This window comes from Cherax quadricarinatus, chromosome 74, assembly GCF_038502225.1.
Source record: "Cherax quadricarinatus isolate ZL_2023a chromosome 74, ASM3850222v1, whole genome shotgun sequence".
Taxonomy (NCBI): Eukaryota; Metazoa; Arthropoda; class Malacostraca; order Decapoda; family Parastacidae; genus Cherax; species Cherax quadricarinatus.
The window spans coordinates 15694531-15715267 of record NC_091365.1 but is presented as its reverse complement, the minus strand read 5'-3'; the positions used below and the strand labels follow the sequence as shown (position 1 = coordinate 15715267).

The 20737-nt window shown below is 43.1% G+C and overlaps 1 protein-coding gene across 3 annotated transcripts in view; it reads left to right on the top strand.

Annotated features, from left to right (window-relative positions):
• The window catches only part of LOC128700223 (maltase 2), a gene marked incomplete at its 3' end in the record, with an annotated part of 226798 nt that overhangs the window by 111919 nt on the left and 94142 nt on the right, over positions 1–20737 (top strand). For 2 of the 3 annotated variants that reach the window (XM_070100802.1, XM_070100803.1), the window contains 2 exon segments: positions 8632–8811; positions 18918–19078. In XM_070100802.1, the coding sequence (XP_069956903.1) occupies positions 8632–8811; positions 18918–19078 (341 nt within the window). 3 annotated transcript variants of the gene reach the window in all.

Below are 20737 nucleotides of genomic sequence, written 5' to 3'. Positions count from 1 at the left end.
GTGGGAGAGGGAACTGACAGGAAAACCAGTACAAGAAATGATGGACTATGTAGCAACAAAATGCAAGGAGGCAGAGGAGAGGTTTGTTCCCAAGGGAAACAGAAATAATGGGAAGAACAGAACGAGTCCTTGGTTCACCCAAAGGTGTAGGGAGGCAAAAACTAGGTGTACTAGAGAATGGAAAAGGTACAGAAGACAGAGAACTCAGGAGAATAGAGAAATCAGCCGAAGAGCCAGAAACGAATATGCACAGATAAGAAGGGAGGCTCAGAGACAATATGAAAATGACATAGCATCAAAAGTAAAGACTGACCCGAAGCTGTTGTACAGCCACATCAGGAGGAAAACAACAGTCAAGGACCAGGTAATCAGACTGAGGAAGGGTGATGGGGAATTCACAAGAAACGACCGAGAGGTATGTCAGGAGCTCAACACAAGATTTAAAGAGGTATTTACAGTGGAAACCAGTAGGACTCCAAGAAATCAGAACAGGGGGGCACACCAGCAAGTGCTGGATGAGGTACATATAACCAAGGAGGAGGTGAAGAAGCTGCTATGCGAACTTGACACCTCAAAGGCGGTGGGACCAGACAACATCTCTCCATGGGTCCTTAAAGAGGGAGCAGAGATATTGTGTGAGCCATTAACAAAGATCTTCAACACATCATTTGAAACTGGGCAACTCCCTGAGGTATGGAAAATGGCAAATGTAGTCCCAATTTTTAAAAAGGGAGACAGACATGAGGCACTAAACTACAGACCTGTATCTCTAACGAGTATAGTATGCAAGGTCATGGAGAAGATCATCAGGAGGAGAGTGGTGGGGCACCTGGAAAGAAACAAGTGTATAATTGACAACCAGCATGGTTTCAGGGAAGGAAAATCCTGTGTCACAAACCTACTAGAGTTTTATGACAAGGTGACAGAAGTAAGACAAGAGAGAGAGGGGTGGATCGACTGCGTATTTTTGGACTGCAAGAAGGCTTTCGACACAGTTCCTCACAAGAGGTTACTGCAAAAGCTAGAGGACCAGGCACACATAACAGGAAAGGCCCTGCAATGGATCAGAGAATACCTGACAGGGAGGAAACAACGAGTCATGGTACGCGACGAGGTGTCAGAGTGGGCGCCTGTGACAAGCGGGGTTCCACAGGGGTCAGTCCTAGGACCTGTGCTGTTCTTGGTATACGTGAACGACATAACGGAAGGGATAGACTCAGAAGTGTCCTTGTTTGCAGACGATGTGAAGTTAATGAGAAGAATCGAATCGGACGAGGATCAGGCAGGACTACAAAGAGATCTGGACAGGCTACAAGCCTGGTCCAGCAACTGGCTCCTTGAATTTAACCCTGCCAAATGCAAAGTCATGAAGATTGGGGAAGGGCAAAGAAGACCGCAGACACAATATAGTTTAGATGGCCAAAGACTGCAAACCTCACTAAAGGAAAAAGATCTGGGGGTGAGTATAACACCGAGCATATCTCCTGAGGCGCACATCAATCAGATAACTGCTGCAGCATACGGGCGCCTGGCAAACCTACGGATAGCGTTCCGATACCTCAGTAAGGATTCGTTTAAGACTCTGTACACCATCTACGTCAGGCCCATACTGGAGTATGCAGCACCAGTTTGGAATCCACACCTAGTCAAGCACGTCAAGAAATTAGAGAAAGTGCAAAGGTTTGCAACAAGACTAGTCCCAGAGCTACGGGGATTGTCCTATGAAGAAAGGTTGAGGGAAATCGGCCTGACGACACTGGAGGCCAGGAGGGTCAGGGGAGACATGATAACGACATATAAAATACTGCGCGGAATAGACGAGGTGGACAAAGACGGGATGTTCCAGAGATGGGACACAGACACAAGAGGTCACAATTGGAAGTTGAAGACTCAGATGAATCAAAGGGATGTTAGGAAGTATTTCTTCAGTCATAGAGTAGTCAGGCCGTGGAATAGCCTAGAAAGTGATGTGGTGGAGGCAGGAACCATACATAGTTTTAAGGCGAGGTATGATAGAGCTCATGGGGCAGGGAGAGAGAGGACCTAGTAGCAATCAGCGAAGAGGCGGGGCCAGGAGCTGTGACTCGACCCCTGCAACCACAAATAGGTGAGTACAAATAGGTGAGTACATACACACACACACACACACACACACACACACACACACACACACACACATACACACACACACACACACACACACACACACACAAGCTGACTATATTGCCAACTCTGAAATAAACACATTGTTGACTACCTCGTGAACCATGATCTGAACTCTTGTTGACCTAGTGAACTCTGATATGAATCGTTGTTGACTTCGTGAACTTTGGTATAAACTCAGTATTGATGTTCCATGAACCCTGAAATAATTCTCACACTGAACCCACCGAACACAATACTGACCTAACATAAATAACAAAAAAGGCACAATACCGTGACTGGAACGATACACAAATAACCCGCAAATAACGTTGCACGAGCAACTATCAGCTTTAAACACCAAGATATCAGGACGATAGATTGTGGTGAAATGCACTATGGTGAAAACCATAATTTGCACAAGAACATGAGAACAATAGAGCATTGCAGCAAACAGGAATGCATGAAAATTCCTTTAAGACATGAATAGCGTTGCTAGGCGAGCAGTATCTGGAGAGTTGCCAAGCAGTACACAGAGAAGCCTGACTAAGACGCCATACTGTCTGCGGTTGGATCTGACAGACATGACTTCGCCTCAAAAGCGCACTCTAGCGCCCCACCACGACTTGTCTTCTTCACTTAAACCAACAGTCAAGAAGAAGAAGGTTCCCTGGTGGCAGGAGGCAGTCATTTATCAAGTTTATCCTCGCTCTTTCTTCGATAAGAGTAAAAGCGGCACTGGCGACCTGCGAGGTAATGTATCATCTAACTGGTGTTTGTAGATGGCGCTGCCGGCCAGGCGTCCCAATGTGCCAAGGTGCAGTCAAAGTCAATAACTTTTTTTTCAACAAATTTAGATACAACACAGTGTGCTAACCTTGGAAATAGAGTTTGTGGTGTATAGCCTGACAATATATGTTGGTTTGTGTTGTAAACTACTGAAGTTCTGATTATTATTATTATTATTATTATTGTTATTATAGTTAGGGGTTTAAAAGCTTTAATAAAGCTAAACACTTTGTACATTACCTAAGTGCCGATAAAATTACGTGCTTTATTGATTATTTTTCAAGAGTAAAAGAAACACTTGCTGACCCGAATTATTGGTTGGTATATTGGATTTGTCGACTACACGAGGGTCATTAAGGCTGCTTGTCACCTGTACATCACAAGTCAAGGGTACTTCAATACCTATAATGATGGTTAAAGTAAATTCTCGCCTTACACACACACACATCACCAAGTGCTGTACACAGTACACACAACCGAGGAAGAAGTGAAGAGGCTTGTGAGTGAGCTAGATACCTCAAAGGCATTGAGGCCGGATAACATGTCTCCATGGGTCCTGAGAGAGGGAGCAGAGGTGCTATGTGTACCCCTAACAACAATATTCAATACATCTATCGAAACAGGGAGATTGCCTGAGGCATGGAAGACAGCAAATGTAGTCCCAATCTTCAAAAAAGGAGACAGACATGAAGCACTAAACTAAAGACCAGTGTCACTGACTGTATAGTATGCAAAGTCATGGAGAAGATTATCAGAAGAGTGGTGGAACACCTAGAAAGGAATGATCTCATCAACAACAACCAATTGGTTTCAGGGATGGGAAATCATGTGTCACAAACCTACTGGAGTTCTATGACATGTTGACAACAGTAAGACAAGAGAGAGAGGGGTGGGTGGATTGCATTTTATTGGACTGCAAGAAGGTGTTTGACACAGTTCCACACAAGTGGTTAGTGCAAAAACTGGAGGACCAAGCAGGGATAACAGGGAAGGCACTACAATGGATCAGGGAATACTTGTCAGGAAGACAGCAGCGAGTCATGGTACGTGGCGAAGTGTCAGAGTGGGCACCTGTGACCAGCGGGGTCCCACAGGGGTCAGTCCTAGGACCAGTGCTGTTTCTGGTATTTGTGAACATGATGGAAGGAATAGACTCTGAAGTGTCCCTGTTTGCAGATGACGTGAAGTTGACGAGAAGAATTCATTCGATCGAAAACCAGGCAGAACTACAAAAGGATCTGGACAGGCTGCAGACCTGGTCCAGTAATTGGCTCCTGGAGTTCAACCCCACCAAGTGCAAAGTCATGAAGATTGGGGAAAGGCAAAGAAGACCGCAGACGGAATACAGTCTAGGGGGCCAGAGACTACAAACCTCACTCAAGGAAAAAGATCTTGGGGTGAGTTTAACACCAGGCACATCTGAAGCCCACATCAACCAAATAACTGCTGCAGCATATGGGCGCCTAGCAAACCTCAGAACAGCATTCCGACATCTTAATAAGGAATCGTTCAGGACCCTGTACACCGTGTACGTTAGGCCCATATTGGAGTATGCGGCACCAGTCTGGAACCCACGCCTAGCCAAGCACGTAAAGTGCAAAGGTTTGCACCCACAAATGAGTACACACACACACGCGCGCGCGCGCACACACACATACACACACACACACACACACACACACACACACACACACACACACACACACACACACACACACACACTACAAAGTATCTATCTACAAGGGCCTTTGACAACTGGTAGCCAACACACACACGACCAGGGAAGAGGTCGGGCAGGAGCTGCGACTCGACCCTTGCAACCACAAATAGAATATCGCTTCGACATGCCTGCTGGAAGTCCAAGCCCCTCGGGGTAAAGGAGGTTTTGTGTGCGAGGGGCTTGGACTTCCAGCAGGCATGCGTGAGCGTGTTTGATAGGAGTGAATGGAGACAAATGGTTTTTAATACTTGACGTGCTGTTGGAGTGTGAGCAAAGTAACATTTATGAAGGGATTCAGGGAAACCGGCAGGCCGGACTTGAGTCCTGGAGATGGGAAGTACAGTGCCTGCACTCTGAAGGAGGGGTGTTAATGTTGCAGTTTAAAAACTGTAGTGTAAAGCACCCTTCAGGCAAGACAGTGATGGAGTGAATGATGGTGAAAGTTTTTCTTTTTCGGGCCACCCTGCCTTGGTGGGAATCGGCCAGTGTGATAATAAATAAATCTGCGTATCGAGTCATGCTAGACACTGTACATTGTGGATGTCAGCCCCATATTGGAGTATGGAACACCAGTATGGAACCCACATCTGATCAAGCACGTCAAGAAATTAGAGAAAGATCAAAGGTTTGCAACAAGACTAGTCCCGGGGCTAAGGGGTTATGTCCTTCGAGAAGAGGTTAATGGAAATCAACCAGACGACACTGGAGGAAAGGAGGGGCGTATAAAATACGGAGAGGAATTGACATGGTCAACAGGTACAGAATGCTTCAGAGATGTGACACAGCAAGAAAGGGTCACAACTGGAAGTTGAAAACTCAGATGAGTCGCAGGTATGTTAGGAAGTATTTCTTCACCACTAGAGTTGTCAGGAAGTGGAAGAATCTAGAGAGTAATGCATTGGAGGCTGGATACATACATAGCTTTAAGTAGAGGTAGACCTAGTAGCGACCAGTGAAGAGGAGGGGCCAGGAGCTGCGATTCGAACCCTGCAACCACAAAGAGGAGGCGAGTACAAGTAGGCAAGTACACACACACACACACACACGCAGCAGCAGCAGCAGCAGTTATTTGGTTAACTGCTGCAGCATACGGGCGTCTGGTAAGTAAGGACAGGCTCATATTGATGTATGCAGCACCAGTTTGGAACCCACACATGGTCAAACACGTCAAGAAATTAGAGAAAGTGCAAAGGTTTTCAACAAGACTAGTCCCGGAACTGAGGGGTTTGTCCTACGAGGAGAGGTTGATGGAATTCAACCTGACAACACTGGAAGACAGGATGGATAAGGGGGACATGGTAACATAAAATACTGAGAGGAATTGACAGGGTGGATAGGGGTCACAACTGAAAGTTGAGAACTCAGACGAGCCACAGGGATATTAGGACGTATTTCTTCAGCCATAGAGTTGTCAGGAAGTGGAGCAATCTGGATGTAGTGGAGGCAGTATCCATACATAGCTTTAAGAAGAGGTATGATAAAGCTCATGAAGCAGGGAGAGAGTGGACCTAGTAACGACCAGTGAAGAGACGGGGCCAGGAGCTATGAATCGACCCCTGCAACCACAATTAGGTGAGTACATACACACACCTAAGCAAGGAGTCGTTCACGAGACAGCGCACGGCATATGAAACGCCCATATTAAAGTATGCAGCACCAGTGTGGAAGACCTGGTCAAGTATATTTAAAAAAAACAGTTGAGGGAGTCTGTTTTATGAGTAGAGATTGGTGGAGTTGAATCTGATGACATTAAAAGTAAGAAGGACTATGGGTAACATGGTAACATATAATTCTTAAAGGAATGGACAGTGTTCGTGAGGCGGGAAACAGGAACACAAGGGCACATCCGGTATTTGGAAATCCAGATGAGTCACAGGACTGTTAGAAAGTATTTCTTTCGCCTTAGAGTGGTTAGGAAGTGGAATAACTTGAACAGAGGAATGGTAGAGGCAAATTCCATACATGACTTTTAAGAAGAGGTACGATTAGATCTTCGACTCGAGGGGAGAATGAACCCAGTAGCGGCCAACAAAGAGGCAGGACCAGGAGCTGAGATTTGTCTCCTGCAACCACATATAGGTGAGTACATATAGACGAGTACACACTCGTGAATGCACTGGCGTAGACACTCGTGAGTGCACTGACACAAACACATATACCGTACACACTAATATGCTTACCTAAATAAGCGTTAGAGGTTTTAAACAAAATTTGATACACGAGTGTGTTGCTTCCCTGTTCTATATGATAGTTACACAGTGACAACAAAGGGTAACTGTATTTTCCTGTAACATTGCATCATGCAGGATGCTCATACAAGTGTTGAAATGTGCCAGCCTGAGATTAGAGACATCAGTGGGGTGATGAAGATGTTAGATATTCCTGAGTTCATCAGCTACGGCAGCGTCAAAGATTTCGTTCCTGCAGAGCTGGAGTTACTATCACTTGGGAATTACCATCTCTCAGGATAACCTATCCCATACAGAGAAGAAATTCAGTTTAAATTAATATCTTTCCATTATCTCAGAGCAGAGAGACAAGAGAAATTATAAGAGATAGAGAAAAAGGAGGAGAAGAAACAGGAATTTGGAGGAGGAACAGTAATTCTCAAATTATAACCGATAATGCGGAGAAAGGAAAAAATCAATCACATATAGGTATTCCTTCTGTATACCTAATAATCACGTGACCTTGAGTGCCTAGTCATCCCTTCTCCAAAACTGAGGCACCAGTCATCTTAAGAGATGGCATCCTCAGTATTAATAATTTATTAATTTATTCATATACTTATTTATATATTTTATTTAATTATGTATTTGATTTATTTACTTATTACCGGTCGATGACAGAAATTAAAGATATATACACTTTCAGTTGACGGGACAAGGAAACACGATGTTGGTTTGTGGTGTCCATCGCTGAGCTTGTTTACTGTGAGCTGATGTATGCTGAGTGGGAAGCTGAGAGGTGTGGGTGCTAATAACTTGAGTCTCAGGCAGTACACTACTGTGCACCCACTCTAATCCATATTATAGCTGATGCGGATGTAACAGTAACGTCATCCTCTCTCTTTTTTCTTTTTTACACAGGGTTTGACAAGGTTAAGGATCCCTAGTTTTATTGACAAGCTATTTACAGGTTAAGAATTTCTAACTTTATTGGCAAGCTAAGAGCTGTTACCTACATCAGCTCATTTGAAAGCATTTTTATTGTTATGATACATACAAGTAGGGAACAGGATGAAGTTGGAGCCATCTGTGGGCCAGCATTTTCATGTGATCAACTGACTATCTCGTTGACATCATTATGCTGTACGAATGTATTCCATACTCGAGTCATCCTGGGTATATATGATCTCAGATGGAGTGATGTTCTGGAGAAGGGTACAGCCAGAGTGAAGTTGCTGCTTTCTGCCCGTCTTGTGACATAAAAGCTTATTTCACGCTGTCCTCGAAGTGAATCCAAGTGTGGTACTTTGACGGTATTGGCCTTGTACATAACAGTAAGGCCACCCACATCCCTCCTATGTTGAAGGCTCTGCTGAAATGACTGATCTATCCAGGATGAGTCCAGGCGAGAGATGAGACGTCTTGCTCTGTTCTCTACTCTGTCAAGCAGTCGTAGATGAGAGGGGGGGGGGCAGGCAAACCAAGAAAGTGGAGCATACTCAAGGTGTGAGCGTACTTGTGCCTCGTACAGAATCTTGCAACCCCTACTGTCAAGCAGATGCGAGATACGGCGAAGTGCTGCAAGCTTCCTGACTGCCTTGTTTGCAAGATTTACAACATGGTTCTTCATGGTTAGTTTGGAGTCAAATTTCACCCCAAGGATATCAACTTCTTCTCCAGGTGCCAACACCCTCCCAACACTCTCTCTCTCTCTCTCTCTCCTCTACCTTATCTTCAATTTCATTTATTCCTTACATTCTCTATATTGCCCCTTCATTTCATTATTCTCTGAGTCTCCTCGCTCCTCCTCAGGCATCATGTCTAAGGCGGACTACCTGGCCGAGCTGGGTGTGGGCGCCGTCTGGATCAGTCCAGTGTACACCTCGCCCATGAAGGACTTCGGCTATGATATCTCTGACTTCACAGACATCAACCCCATCTTCGGCACCATGGCTGACTTCGACGAGCTCGTCTCTGCCTTCCACCAAAGAGGTCAGTGAACACATGGAACTACCAAGTTTGTTATGGTTATTACACCTGCTGCTGCTACTTTCTGGGCTGGAATTGAATACATTATTGAGTACGTTTTTTACTTTTTACATTTCGTGTTATTTTACGATTTCGTGAGTCATAGTTATTCATACTTAAAACTGCGGCACTCTTCCCCCAATCTTAGTACATCAACTACCATACTACCCACTCAACTGTAGTACCAAGCCATCAACCCAGCCATAGTACATCAACCACGCTACCATCCACCCAGCCATAGTACATCAACTACGCTACCATCCACCCATAGTACATCAACTACGCTACCATCCACCCAACCATTGTACATCAACTACACTACCATCCACCCAACCATAGTACATCAACCACACTACCATCCACCCAACCATAGTACATCAACCACACTACCATCCACCCAGCCATAGTACATCAACTACGCTACCATCCACCCATAGTACATCAACCACGCTACCATCCACCCAACCATTGTACATCAACTACACTACCATCTACCCAACCATAGTACATCAACCACACTACCATCCACCCAGCCATAGTACATCAACTACGCTACCATCCACCCATAGTACATCAACCACGCTACCATCCACCCAACCATTGTACATCAACTACACTACCATCTACCCAACCATAGTACATCAACCACACTACCATCCACCCAGCCATAGTACATCAACTACGCTACCATCCACCCATAGTACATCAACTACGCTACCATCCACCCATAGTACATCAACTACGCTACCATCCACCCATAGTACATCAACTACGCTACCATCCACCCAACCATAGTACATCAACTACGCTACCATCCACCCATAGTACATCATCTACGTTACCATCCACCCAACCATAGTACATCAACTACACTACCATCCACCCAACCATAGTACATCAACTACGCTACCATCCACCCAACCATAGCACATCAACTACGCTACCATTCATTCAAACCTAACTGACAAATCATCCACCCAGTCCTTCGCCCAGCCTTCCACTCAGTCCTCCACTCAGTCCTTCGCCCAGTCCTCCACCCAGCCTTCAACCCAGCCCTCCCTCAAGCCCTCCACTCGACCCTCATCCAACTCTTCAGTCAACCTTCCATCCGGTCGTCCAGCCATTCATCAAACAAATCTAACCATACATCCGTTTAGCCCCTCATCCAGCCCTCCATCCAACCTGCTAATTAGCCCTCTTCCAACCTTCCATCCAGCTTTCTATCCAGCCCCCTTCCAGCCCTTCCTCCAGGCCTAATGGTTCATTAGGACAGTAATAACGTTGATACCTCAGGTATCCCTGAAAGTGATCTTGAAGCAAGTCATTAATAACGTTGATATCTCAGGTATTCCTGAATGAGACCTTGAAGCAGATTGATACCTCAGGTATCCCTGAAGGTGACCTTGAAGCAGGTTAGTGATAACGTTGATACCTCAGGTATACCCTGAAGGTGACCTTGAAGAAGGTCGGTGATAATCCTACTAACTGCATTATCAGGGCAGTTAGCAGGATTACGAGGATTGCTGGAATCTGGGTTATTTCTCAGCTGGACACTCGGTTGTATGAGTGCCAAGCTGAGATACAGGAATTCTACGCTTGCCTAACCTGTTGGCATGACTTCCACCTGTCGATGTGTGTATGTGTACATTATATATATGTCGTACCGAATAGGTAAGATTGGTCACTTAGCAAGAACTCATTTAAAATTAAGTCCTAAAATTTTCTCTTATACGTTTAAAGATATATATTTTTCATATCTGTTAATTTAAAAATTAATAATTTTGTACCAAAAGACCCTTAGAAAACTTACCTAACCTTATTATAACAAGCACAATTTAATATAGCCTAATTCAACTAAATATATTTTAGATAAGTTTACAATAATTTAATAAACAAACACAATGAAATATATTTTTTTTCGTTAGGTTCAGAATGATTTTTGCGAAATTATTGCATGCGCAAATTTTTGCTTGCTTTGTTCAGAAAGAAGTGTGTTGATATTTAAGCCAAAATCGCAAGTTTTACCTATTCAACACCACACACACACACAGGCACTAAATTACAGACCAGTGTCACTGACGTGTATAGTATGTAAAGTCATAGAGAAGATTATCAGGAGGAGAGTGGTGGAGCACCTGGAACGGAACAAGATTATAAACGACAACCAGCACGGATTCATGGAAGGCAAATCCTGTGTCACAAACCTGTAGTTTTATGACAAAGTTACAGAAGACACGAGAGAGAGGGGTGGGTTGATTGCATTTTCTTGGACTGCAAGAAGGCCTTCGACACAGTTCCTCACAAGAGACTAGTGCAGAAACTAGAGGAACAGGCGCGTATAACAGGAAGGGCACTGCAATGGATAAGAGAATACCTGACAGGGAGGCAACAACGAGTCATGGTATGGGATGAGGTATCACAGTGGGCACCTGTGACGAGCGGGGTCCAACAGGGGTCGGTCCTAGGACCAGTGCTATTTTTGGTATATGTGAATGACATGATGGAAGGGATAGACTCAGAGGTGTCCCTGTTTGCAGATGATGTGAAGTTAATGAGGAGAATTAAATCAGATGAGGATCAGGCAGGACTTCAAAGAGACCTAGACAGGCTGGACACATGGTCCAGCAACTGGCTTCTTGAATTCAACCCTGCCAAATGCAATTTCATGAAGTTCGGAGAAGGGCAAAGAAGACTGCAGACAGAGTATAGGCTAGGTGGCCGAAGACTGCAAACCTCGCTCAAGGAGAAAGATCTTGGGGTGACCATAACACCGAGCATGTCTCCGCAGGCACACATCAACCAGATAACTGCTGCAGCATATGGGCGCCTGGCAAACCCGAGAATAGCATTCCGATAACTTAGTAAGGAATCGTTCAAGACACTGTACACTGTGTACATCAGGCCCATACTGGAGTATGCAGCACCAGTTCGGAACCCACACCTGGTCAAGCACGTCAAGAAATTAGAGAAAGTGCAAAGGTTTGCAACAAGGCTAGTTCCGGAGCTCAGGGGTGTGTCCTACAAAGAAAGGTTGAGGGAAATCGGACTGACGACATTGGAGGACAGGAGGGTCAGGGGAGACATGATAACGACATACAAAATACTGTGTGGAATAGATAAGGTGGACAGAGACAGGTTGTTCTAAAGAGGGGACACAGAAACAAGAGGTCACAATTGGAAGCTGAAGACTCAGACGAGTCAGAGGGATGTTAGGAAGTATTTCTTCAGTCATAGAGTCGTCAGGAAGTGGAATAGCCTAGCAAGTGATGTAGTGGAGGCAGGAGCCATCCATAGCTTTAAGACGAGGTATGACAGAGCTCAGGAAGCAGAGAGAGGACCTAGTAGCGATCAGTGAAGAGGTGGGGCCAGGAGATGAGTCGCGACCCCTGCAACCACAATTACTGTACTCACCTATTTGTACTCACCTATTTGTGGTTGCAGGGGTCGAGTCACAGCTCCTGGCCCCGCCTCTTCGCTGATTGCTACTAGGTCCTCTCTCTCCCTGCCCCATGAGCTCTATCATACCTCGCCTTAAAACTATGTATGGTTCCCGCCTCCACTACGTCACTTTCTAGGCTATTCCACGGCCTGACTACTCTATGACTGAAGAAATACTTCCTAACATCCCTTTGATTCATCTGGGTCTTCAACTTCCAATTGTGACCTCTTGTGTCTGTGTCCCTTCTCTGGAACATCCCGTCTTTGTCCACCTTGTCTTGTGTGTGTGTGTGTGTGTGTGTGCACATACAGAAAAAGCCACTTACGGATGGAAGTCATTACCTCCAGATCTTTTGCAATTTCGTGCATCAGGAGCTATGCAATGTTGCAAGACAGCAATAGATAGGAGGGAAAATTAAAAGCTCACTATAAATATTGTCTTCAAGAGCATTGGGAGAGTGAAGCAGAAGTTGATGAATGAACCATCCAACATTGTTGTCGGTGTTTACAAGGTCTCATGCACACTATGCTTTCTTCCATAGGTCGGGCAGACAGGTTAACCACTTGAAACCAGATTAGCCTAATATCATTACTCAGTAAGGATGGCTCAGGAGTCAAATGCAATCTTTAACCACGTTAGTACTTGCAGTCATCTGCATGAATGGGCAGCACCTCAAGTCATTGTACCCAAAAGTTCTGTTATGGAAAGGAACATAATTGAATCCTCACTCATCAAACATGATTTGAATGCATTATATAATTCAAGTGATGGAATGTACAAACTCGACATCTATTTAGTAGTCATTTGTGCGCAATCTTTAGCATGGATGCCATACAAAATCCCTGGATTGCTTATTATGTAATGGGGCATTGTGAGGATTTGGTAACATTAGATAAGTGTTCTCCGCACCTTTCCTGCACATTTTGTCCGTTGGGAAGTCCGTCCGTCGGGGTCGCATTACATAAGGAATACCAGGAAGTTTGCAAGAAAGACCATGCCCGTGTTAGCTCTCGGTTACTCTGGTTTCATTTTGAGGGTAGACTATGATAGACTGTTCCACACGTTTCACATGTCAGAGATCGCGTTCACCTTAGTACCGTATATGGGAAATTCCATAGTATTAGTAAGTCTGCTTAGGCCCTATATACGAGTATAGTTACACAAATTTGTGACTACACCTTAACGTAATAACGTATATGTGAGTTTCTTAACATAAGTTATTTAGGTGTAGGTACACATATATGCAGTTGCACAAATTATCATACATAGTAATATATGTGTAAATTACCTAGAACAACTCAAAAAAGTCAGAAGAAGTTACTTATTCCCATTGAGGTTAGCCTGGGGAAGTTGGGTAGAGTGACTTATCGCCTCTGGGGTTAAGAAACAGTGCAGTTGTTATGGAGCAGGATAGTTAAATATGTTGGTAGTAGGTATATATGTAGAGATCTTTGTAGACAACCTTCTCTACTGGCACTTTCTGGAACACTCTGTGTGATGGTACAGGTTGACAACTATAATAATGCAGTGCTACATAAAGCTTGAGTTTGGGGGATGTATTAACCACATAGGTAATATTGTTCCATATTGCAATAAGTCAGTTGATATTGATTAGATGTGCTTTTGAGGCAGCCATTAATAACTTCACAACAGCAGTAGCAAACATTGACTGGCACACTGAGCTAGAAATCTATACAGATATTGACGAATGTATTAATAATTTTCTAAAAAAGACCCAATACCTCTATAACAAGCACTGCCCTAAAAAAACTAAACAGATGACAGCTAAGAGACTGAACAGTCCCTGGCTAACACCCAGCATTCTCAAATCCATAAATACAAAACACCAATATGAAAAACAGTACAGAATGGGTCACATAACCAGAGACCAAACAAAACGTTACTCGTCAATCCTAACCAGCCTGATAAGGGCAAAAAAATTGTATTATGAGAACAGATTATCCAACTTACGAGGTGATATAAAAAAGACCTGGAAAACCCTATCAGAAATTCTAGGAACAAAAAAGTTATCACGAAATAGCGAAATAAAATTAGCAAAATCAGATGAACCCCAACTCCCACCAACAGAAACAGCAAATAGACTCAATGGCTTCTTCTCCACTATAGGACAAAACCTTGCCAATAAAATCCCAAGCTCAGATACCCCACCAAATGACTACCTCACCGGCAACTACCCGAACACACTGTTCCTAGCTCCGACTAACCCATACGAAGTCTCCCTTATTATCAACACACTAAAAAACAAGGCAGGAGATTTAGATACCTTACCACCCTTTATATACAAAAAAGTGTCACAAGTGCTATCACCAATCATTGCAACACTCTTTAACAAATCCATTGAATCCTCCACCTTCCCTACAGTACTCAAAATAGCAAGGGTCACCCCGATCCACAAAGGAGGAGACCAAACAGAGTTGAATAACTATAGGCCAATATCCAACTTACACCCTCTCTCAAAAATCTTCGAAAAATTAATTCATAAACGAATCTACTCCTACCTTATCTCCCAAAACATACTCAACCCCTGCCAATTTGGATTCAGGCCAAATAAAAATACTAATGATGCTATTATACACATGCTAGAACATATATACACTGCAATAGAGAAAAAAGAAGTCCCACTGGGGATCTTCATTGACTTACGTAAAGCTTTTGATACAGTTAACCATGACTTGCTCCACGTAAAATTGTCACACTATGGTATAAGAGGGCACTCCCTCAACTACCTCAAGTCATACCTCAGCAACAGAAGCCAATATGTGTATGCAAATGGAGCAAACTCTTCTGCACAACCAATTACAGTTGGTGTCCCACAGGGAAGTGTCCTTGGCCCTCTTCTCTTTCTCCTATACATAAATGACCTACCAAATGCTTCGCAATTACTCAAACCCACACTATTTGCAGATGACACTACATACGTCTTCTCCCACCCGAGCCCAGTCACGCTAGCCAATACTGTAAATACCGAATTACAGAAAATATCTACCTGGATGAGGACTAACAAACTTACACTAAACATTGACAAAACCTACTTCATTCAGTTTGGTAACAGAGCTACAGATGTCCCTCTAAACATAATGATAAACGGATCACCTATCACAAAGCTAACAGAGGGAAAATTCTTAGGAATCCACCTTGATAATAGACTCAAATTTCATACACATATACAACAAATTTCTAAGAAAATTTCCAAGACTGTAGGCATACTATCGAAGATACGGTACTATGTTCCACAGTCAGCCCTCCTGGCCCTATATCACTCTCTTATTTACCCCTATCTCATCTATGGAATTTGTGCATGGGGCTCAACAACAAGTAACCATCTCAGACCACTAATTACCCAACAAAAGGCTGCAGTTAGAATGATAACAAATTCTCACTATAGGCAGCACACTCCACCAATATTCAATACACTAAACCTACTCACCATACAAAACATCCATACTTATTACTGCACCTATTACATACATAGAACACTTAACTCTGATATTAACCCTCCCCTCAAACATCTCCTTGCCAACCTCAACAGAACACATGACCATAACACAAGGCACAGATCACTCTTTGATGTTCCTCGTGTCCATCTCACACTATGCAAAAACTCAATGCACATAAAAGGCCCTAAAATCTGGAATTCATTACCTGTAAATATAAAAGAAACACTACCTGTTTATAAATTCAAGTCTCTTCTCAAAGATCACTTACTCACCCAAAACCAAATAAATACTGAATAACTGAACCTTATAAATTGTATATCTTAAATGTTTCTCACAATTATATCACATAAATGTTAAACCTAAAACCCAATCTAACTTTATTATTTTTTAAATACACTACCTAACAGAATACTCCATTCTACTGAATGTACAACAATGCATACAACCATATGACCTGTCTTTGTAATACCCACTTGTGCTTTATAGTAATCTGTTTACATTAATGTTTTATCACTGATTTCATCATTGCTTAGTTAATCTTAAGTTAATTTTAAGCCAGCCCGTAATGCTATGCATAGTATAAGTGGCTTTGGCATGCTGCTCTTATCTGTATTTTTTGTACCTCTGTATGTGTGCTCAAATTTTAAATAAATAAATAAATAAATAAATAAATAACTTGTTTTCTGTACACCTCTGTGGTACCCTCACCGCCCCTTACTCCTGAAGGGTGTCAGGGGACGGGAGGTAGGTATTGGGGTCGGTGGTGCCCCTCACTCCGTGTTATGGTCTGCCATTGATACCTTCTGCCTTGCCTCAGAGAATTTACCCTTCTATCTGTTGCTGTCTTGCAACATCGCACGAGAGTACAGAAGATTTAGAGCTAAAGATTTCCATCTCTATGTGGCTTGTTCTGCATTGTTAAGATTGATATGTATAGTAGGTTGGTAGACAGCACCCACCCAGGGAGGTACTACCGTCCTGCCAAGTGAGTGTAAAACGAGAGCCTGTAATTGTTTTACATGATGGTAGGATTGCTGGTGTCTTTGGTCTGTCTCATAAATATGCAAGATTATAGGTACGTCTTGCTACTTCTACTTACACTTAGGTCACACTACACATACATATACAAGCATATATATACACACCCCTCTGGGTTTTCTGCTATTTTCTTTCTAGTTCTTGTTTATTTCCTCTTATCTCCATGGGGAAGTGGAACAATTCTTCCGCCGTAAGCCATGCGTGTTTTAAGAGGCGACTAAAATGCCGGGAGCAAGGGGCTAGTAACCCCTTCTCTTGTATAAATTACTAAATTTAAAAAGAGAAACTTTCGTTTTTCTTTTTGGGCCACCCTGCCTCGGTGGGATACGGCTGGTTTGTTGAATATATACATATTATATATATATATATATATATATATATATATATATATATATATATATATATATATATATATATGCAAGGAATTCGCGAGAGCATGCGAAATATACACAAACACTAATCTCTGGCTGAAGGAGACTCGAACCTACGAACCTTAGGACAAGGTACGCAGTGCTTTACCAATCTACCCACACTGGACCAATACCTTGGCGTGTAGCATGCGCTACACGTTTGATCCAAGGCAGCCAGCTTTCAGGGAGAAGGCTTATAGCTTTTCATCTCATCCCCTGCATGCATCAGCCTTACTAGAGATTTGAACAATGCAAGGAATTCGCGAGAGCATGCGAAATATACACAAACACTGATCTCTGGCTGAAGGAGACTCGAACCTACGAACCTTAGGACAAGGTACGCAGTGCTTTACCAATCTACCCACACTGGACCAATACCTTGGCGTGTAGCATCCGCTACACGTTTGATCCAAGGCAGCCAGCTTTCAGGGAGAAGGCTTACAGCTTTTCATCTCATCCCCTGCATGCATCAGCCTTACTAGAGATTTGAACAATGCAAGGAATTCGCGAGAGCATGCGAATTCCTCTCGCGAATTCCTTGCATTGTTCAAATCTCTAGTAAGGCTGATGCATGCAGGGGATGAGATGAAAAGCTGTAAGCCTTCTCCCTGAAAGCTGGCTGCCTTGGATCAAACGTGTAGCGCATGCTACACGCCAAGGTATTGGTCCAGTGTGGGTAGATTATTAAAGCACTGCGTACCTTGTCCTAAGGTTCGTAGGTTCGAGTCAGTTTTAAAGTATAAACTTGTATATATTTGATAATTTTGAAGACCAGTTCTGAGGAAATACTTTTGTAATAAACATTGTTTTTTTTTTGTTATTAACCTAATACAAACTAAAATTAACTCGGCTAATAAGATTTTAGGCATAAATCTGAGCAACTTTTATTTAATACCATTTTGGAGAGAACTTACACTGGAGCAACTATCTAGTTTTTTAAATATTTCAATATGTAAAGTAAAAGGACACAAGTGCAACTAATGTGACATTTTATTGTGACAACGTTTGGCTCTCCAGGAGCTCTGACACATTAGTTGCACTTGTGTCCTTTTACTTTATATATTGTCAGTAATTCAACCAACATATACGTATACACATATTTCAGAATGGTGGCCATTTTTTTAAAATGGCGACTAACACTGGCATGGAATCTCATGGGACGTTTACCACACTGTTCTGAATACTTATCTTTACATTTTGACTAGTCCTCAGTTTTTATCTCAACTATACCCATTCAAGACGTTAAAGTCCCTTGTCAATTAGTGAAGTTCCTGACGATATTCTCATTGGCCATTTGATATCTCCCAGCTCAGGTCTACAGACTTTCATTGCCTCATATATGAAACACATCATGTTTCATGGAATATTTTATCATGTAGAGTAGGTAAGTTCCACACAGCGAGTGTACTTGTGTTTGTTATGAACCATTCCACTACCCCTCCATTCTTATTAAACAAAGATCGGTACATCCATGTTGTTCTGTAACTAATGTATATTACATTTACATTGTGGGAACAACAGTTTGCTATATTTGTCCACCATGTTTCATTACACAGGATGGATTTTTTACGTGAGGTAATGAAATCTCTCAGTCTGAGTCGGGTAATATTCCTAAGGCAGTAAGTATATCATTAAACATATTTCACTATGGTTTCAGTGGCTCCGGCAGCCTCGGAGGTTTCCTTCCAGGAGGTCTGTATTTACTCTTCTCTCCTCCCTACTCAGGGTTGAAAGTGATTATGGACTTCGTACCTAATCACACCAGTGACCAGCACGAGTGGTTCCAAAAGTCAGTGGCTCGCGAGGACCCATACACCGACTACTACATCTGGGCTGACTCCAAGGGTGGCACTGACAACACCACACGACAACCCCCCAACAACTGGGTCAGTATTTAGCCTTCTCATACCTTTAGCCTTCTCATACCCTTAAACTCTATCCCACCGTCTTTACTCCTTTCTTCCCGAAATATGTAAACTTCCTGAGTGTCTTTGACGTTTCGGCCCAAGTCGGACAGAAACGTCGTAAGTGTCCCTCTCCTAAGTCCGGTTTTTTATTTTGTGTACATCTGGAGAATATTGCAGAGTCAAGTTCCAAATCTGCACAAGAAATAGGAGTAGGAGACTCTCAGTACGAAAAAGAGTCCAAGATATTTCAACACCCTCCCTTCACATATACTGGGCATTCCTGACAGACCTAACTTTAAAAAAAAAAATAGGAATCTCGATAGGTGTTCCAGGCAGTGTCAGATCAGCCAGGCTATATGCAGGCAGTAGCAATAATTTGATTGACAAGGCAGTCGAGACTCCTGATAAACAACACCCCAACCCCTCCCCCCTCCAACAACTGTGCCAGTAGTCAGTTTTATAATAACACTTGATGACTCCTTATTTAATGACGTTAATATTTAATTAAGCCTTATTGCTCTGCAATAATGTCAGCGTCTTTCTTGTAGCTACTGTAGAGACAATGATTCCGTCTGGTACAGCTTTAAGATACAGTTTAGCGTCATCATTAAGTTCACAGTGATTGGTAGTTATTATGACGTTAATTGGCAGAATGACAGTATAGTGAGAGGGAATAGTACAGTAGTAAGGTGGATCACTACAACACAGTTGTGAAGGTGAGTACAAACACACGTAATGTAAAACAAGTCTTTATTGCAGAAGTGTAGCTCAGGGTTGAGAACTGTCTTGATACATGTGTGTCCTCAGATGTTTCTCGCTGCCGCATAACAGTTGTGTTTGCTCGATATTATGTGTGTTTATACCCACTTGTTTGCTCGTTGCCCCAGTCACTAGTAATTGCTTGGATGATCGCAGTAGTAACTGCTGGATGATCGCAGTAGTAACTGCTTGGATGATCGCAGTAGTAACTGCTTGGATGATCGCAGTGGTAACTGCTGGATGATCGCAGTAAAAACTGCTTGGATGATCGCAGTATTAACTGCTTGGATGATCGCAGTAGTAACTGCTTGGATGATCGCAGTAGTAACTGCTTGGATGATCGCAGTGGTAACTGCTGGATGATCGCAGTAGTAACTGCTTGGATGATCGCAGTAGTAACTGCTTGGATGATCGCAGTAGTAACTGCTTGGATGATCGCAGTAGTAACTGCTTGGATGATCGTAGTAGTAACTGCTTGGATGATCGCAGTAGTAACTGCTTGGATGATCGCAGTAGTAACTGCTGGATGATCGTAGTAGTAACTGCTTGGATGATCGCAGTAGTAACTGCTTGGATGATCGTAGTAGTAACTGCTTGGATGATCGCAGTAGTAACTGCTGGATGATCGCAGTAGTAACTGCTGGATGATCGCAGTAGTAACTGCTTGGATGATCGCAGTGGTAACTGCTTGGATGATCGCAGTAGTAACTGCTGGATGATCGCAGTAGTAACTGCTGGATGATCGTAGTAGTAACTGCTTGGATGATCGCAGTAGTAACTGCTTGGATGATCGCAGTGGTAACTGCTTGGATGATCGCAGTAGTAACTGCTGGATGATCGCAGTAGTAACTGCTTGGATGATCGCAGTGGTAACTGCTT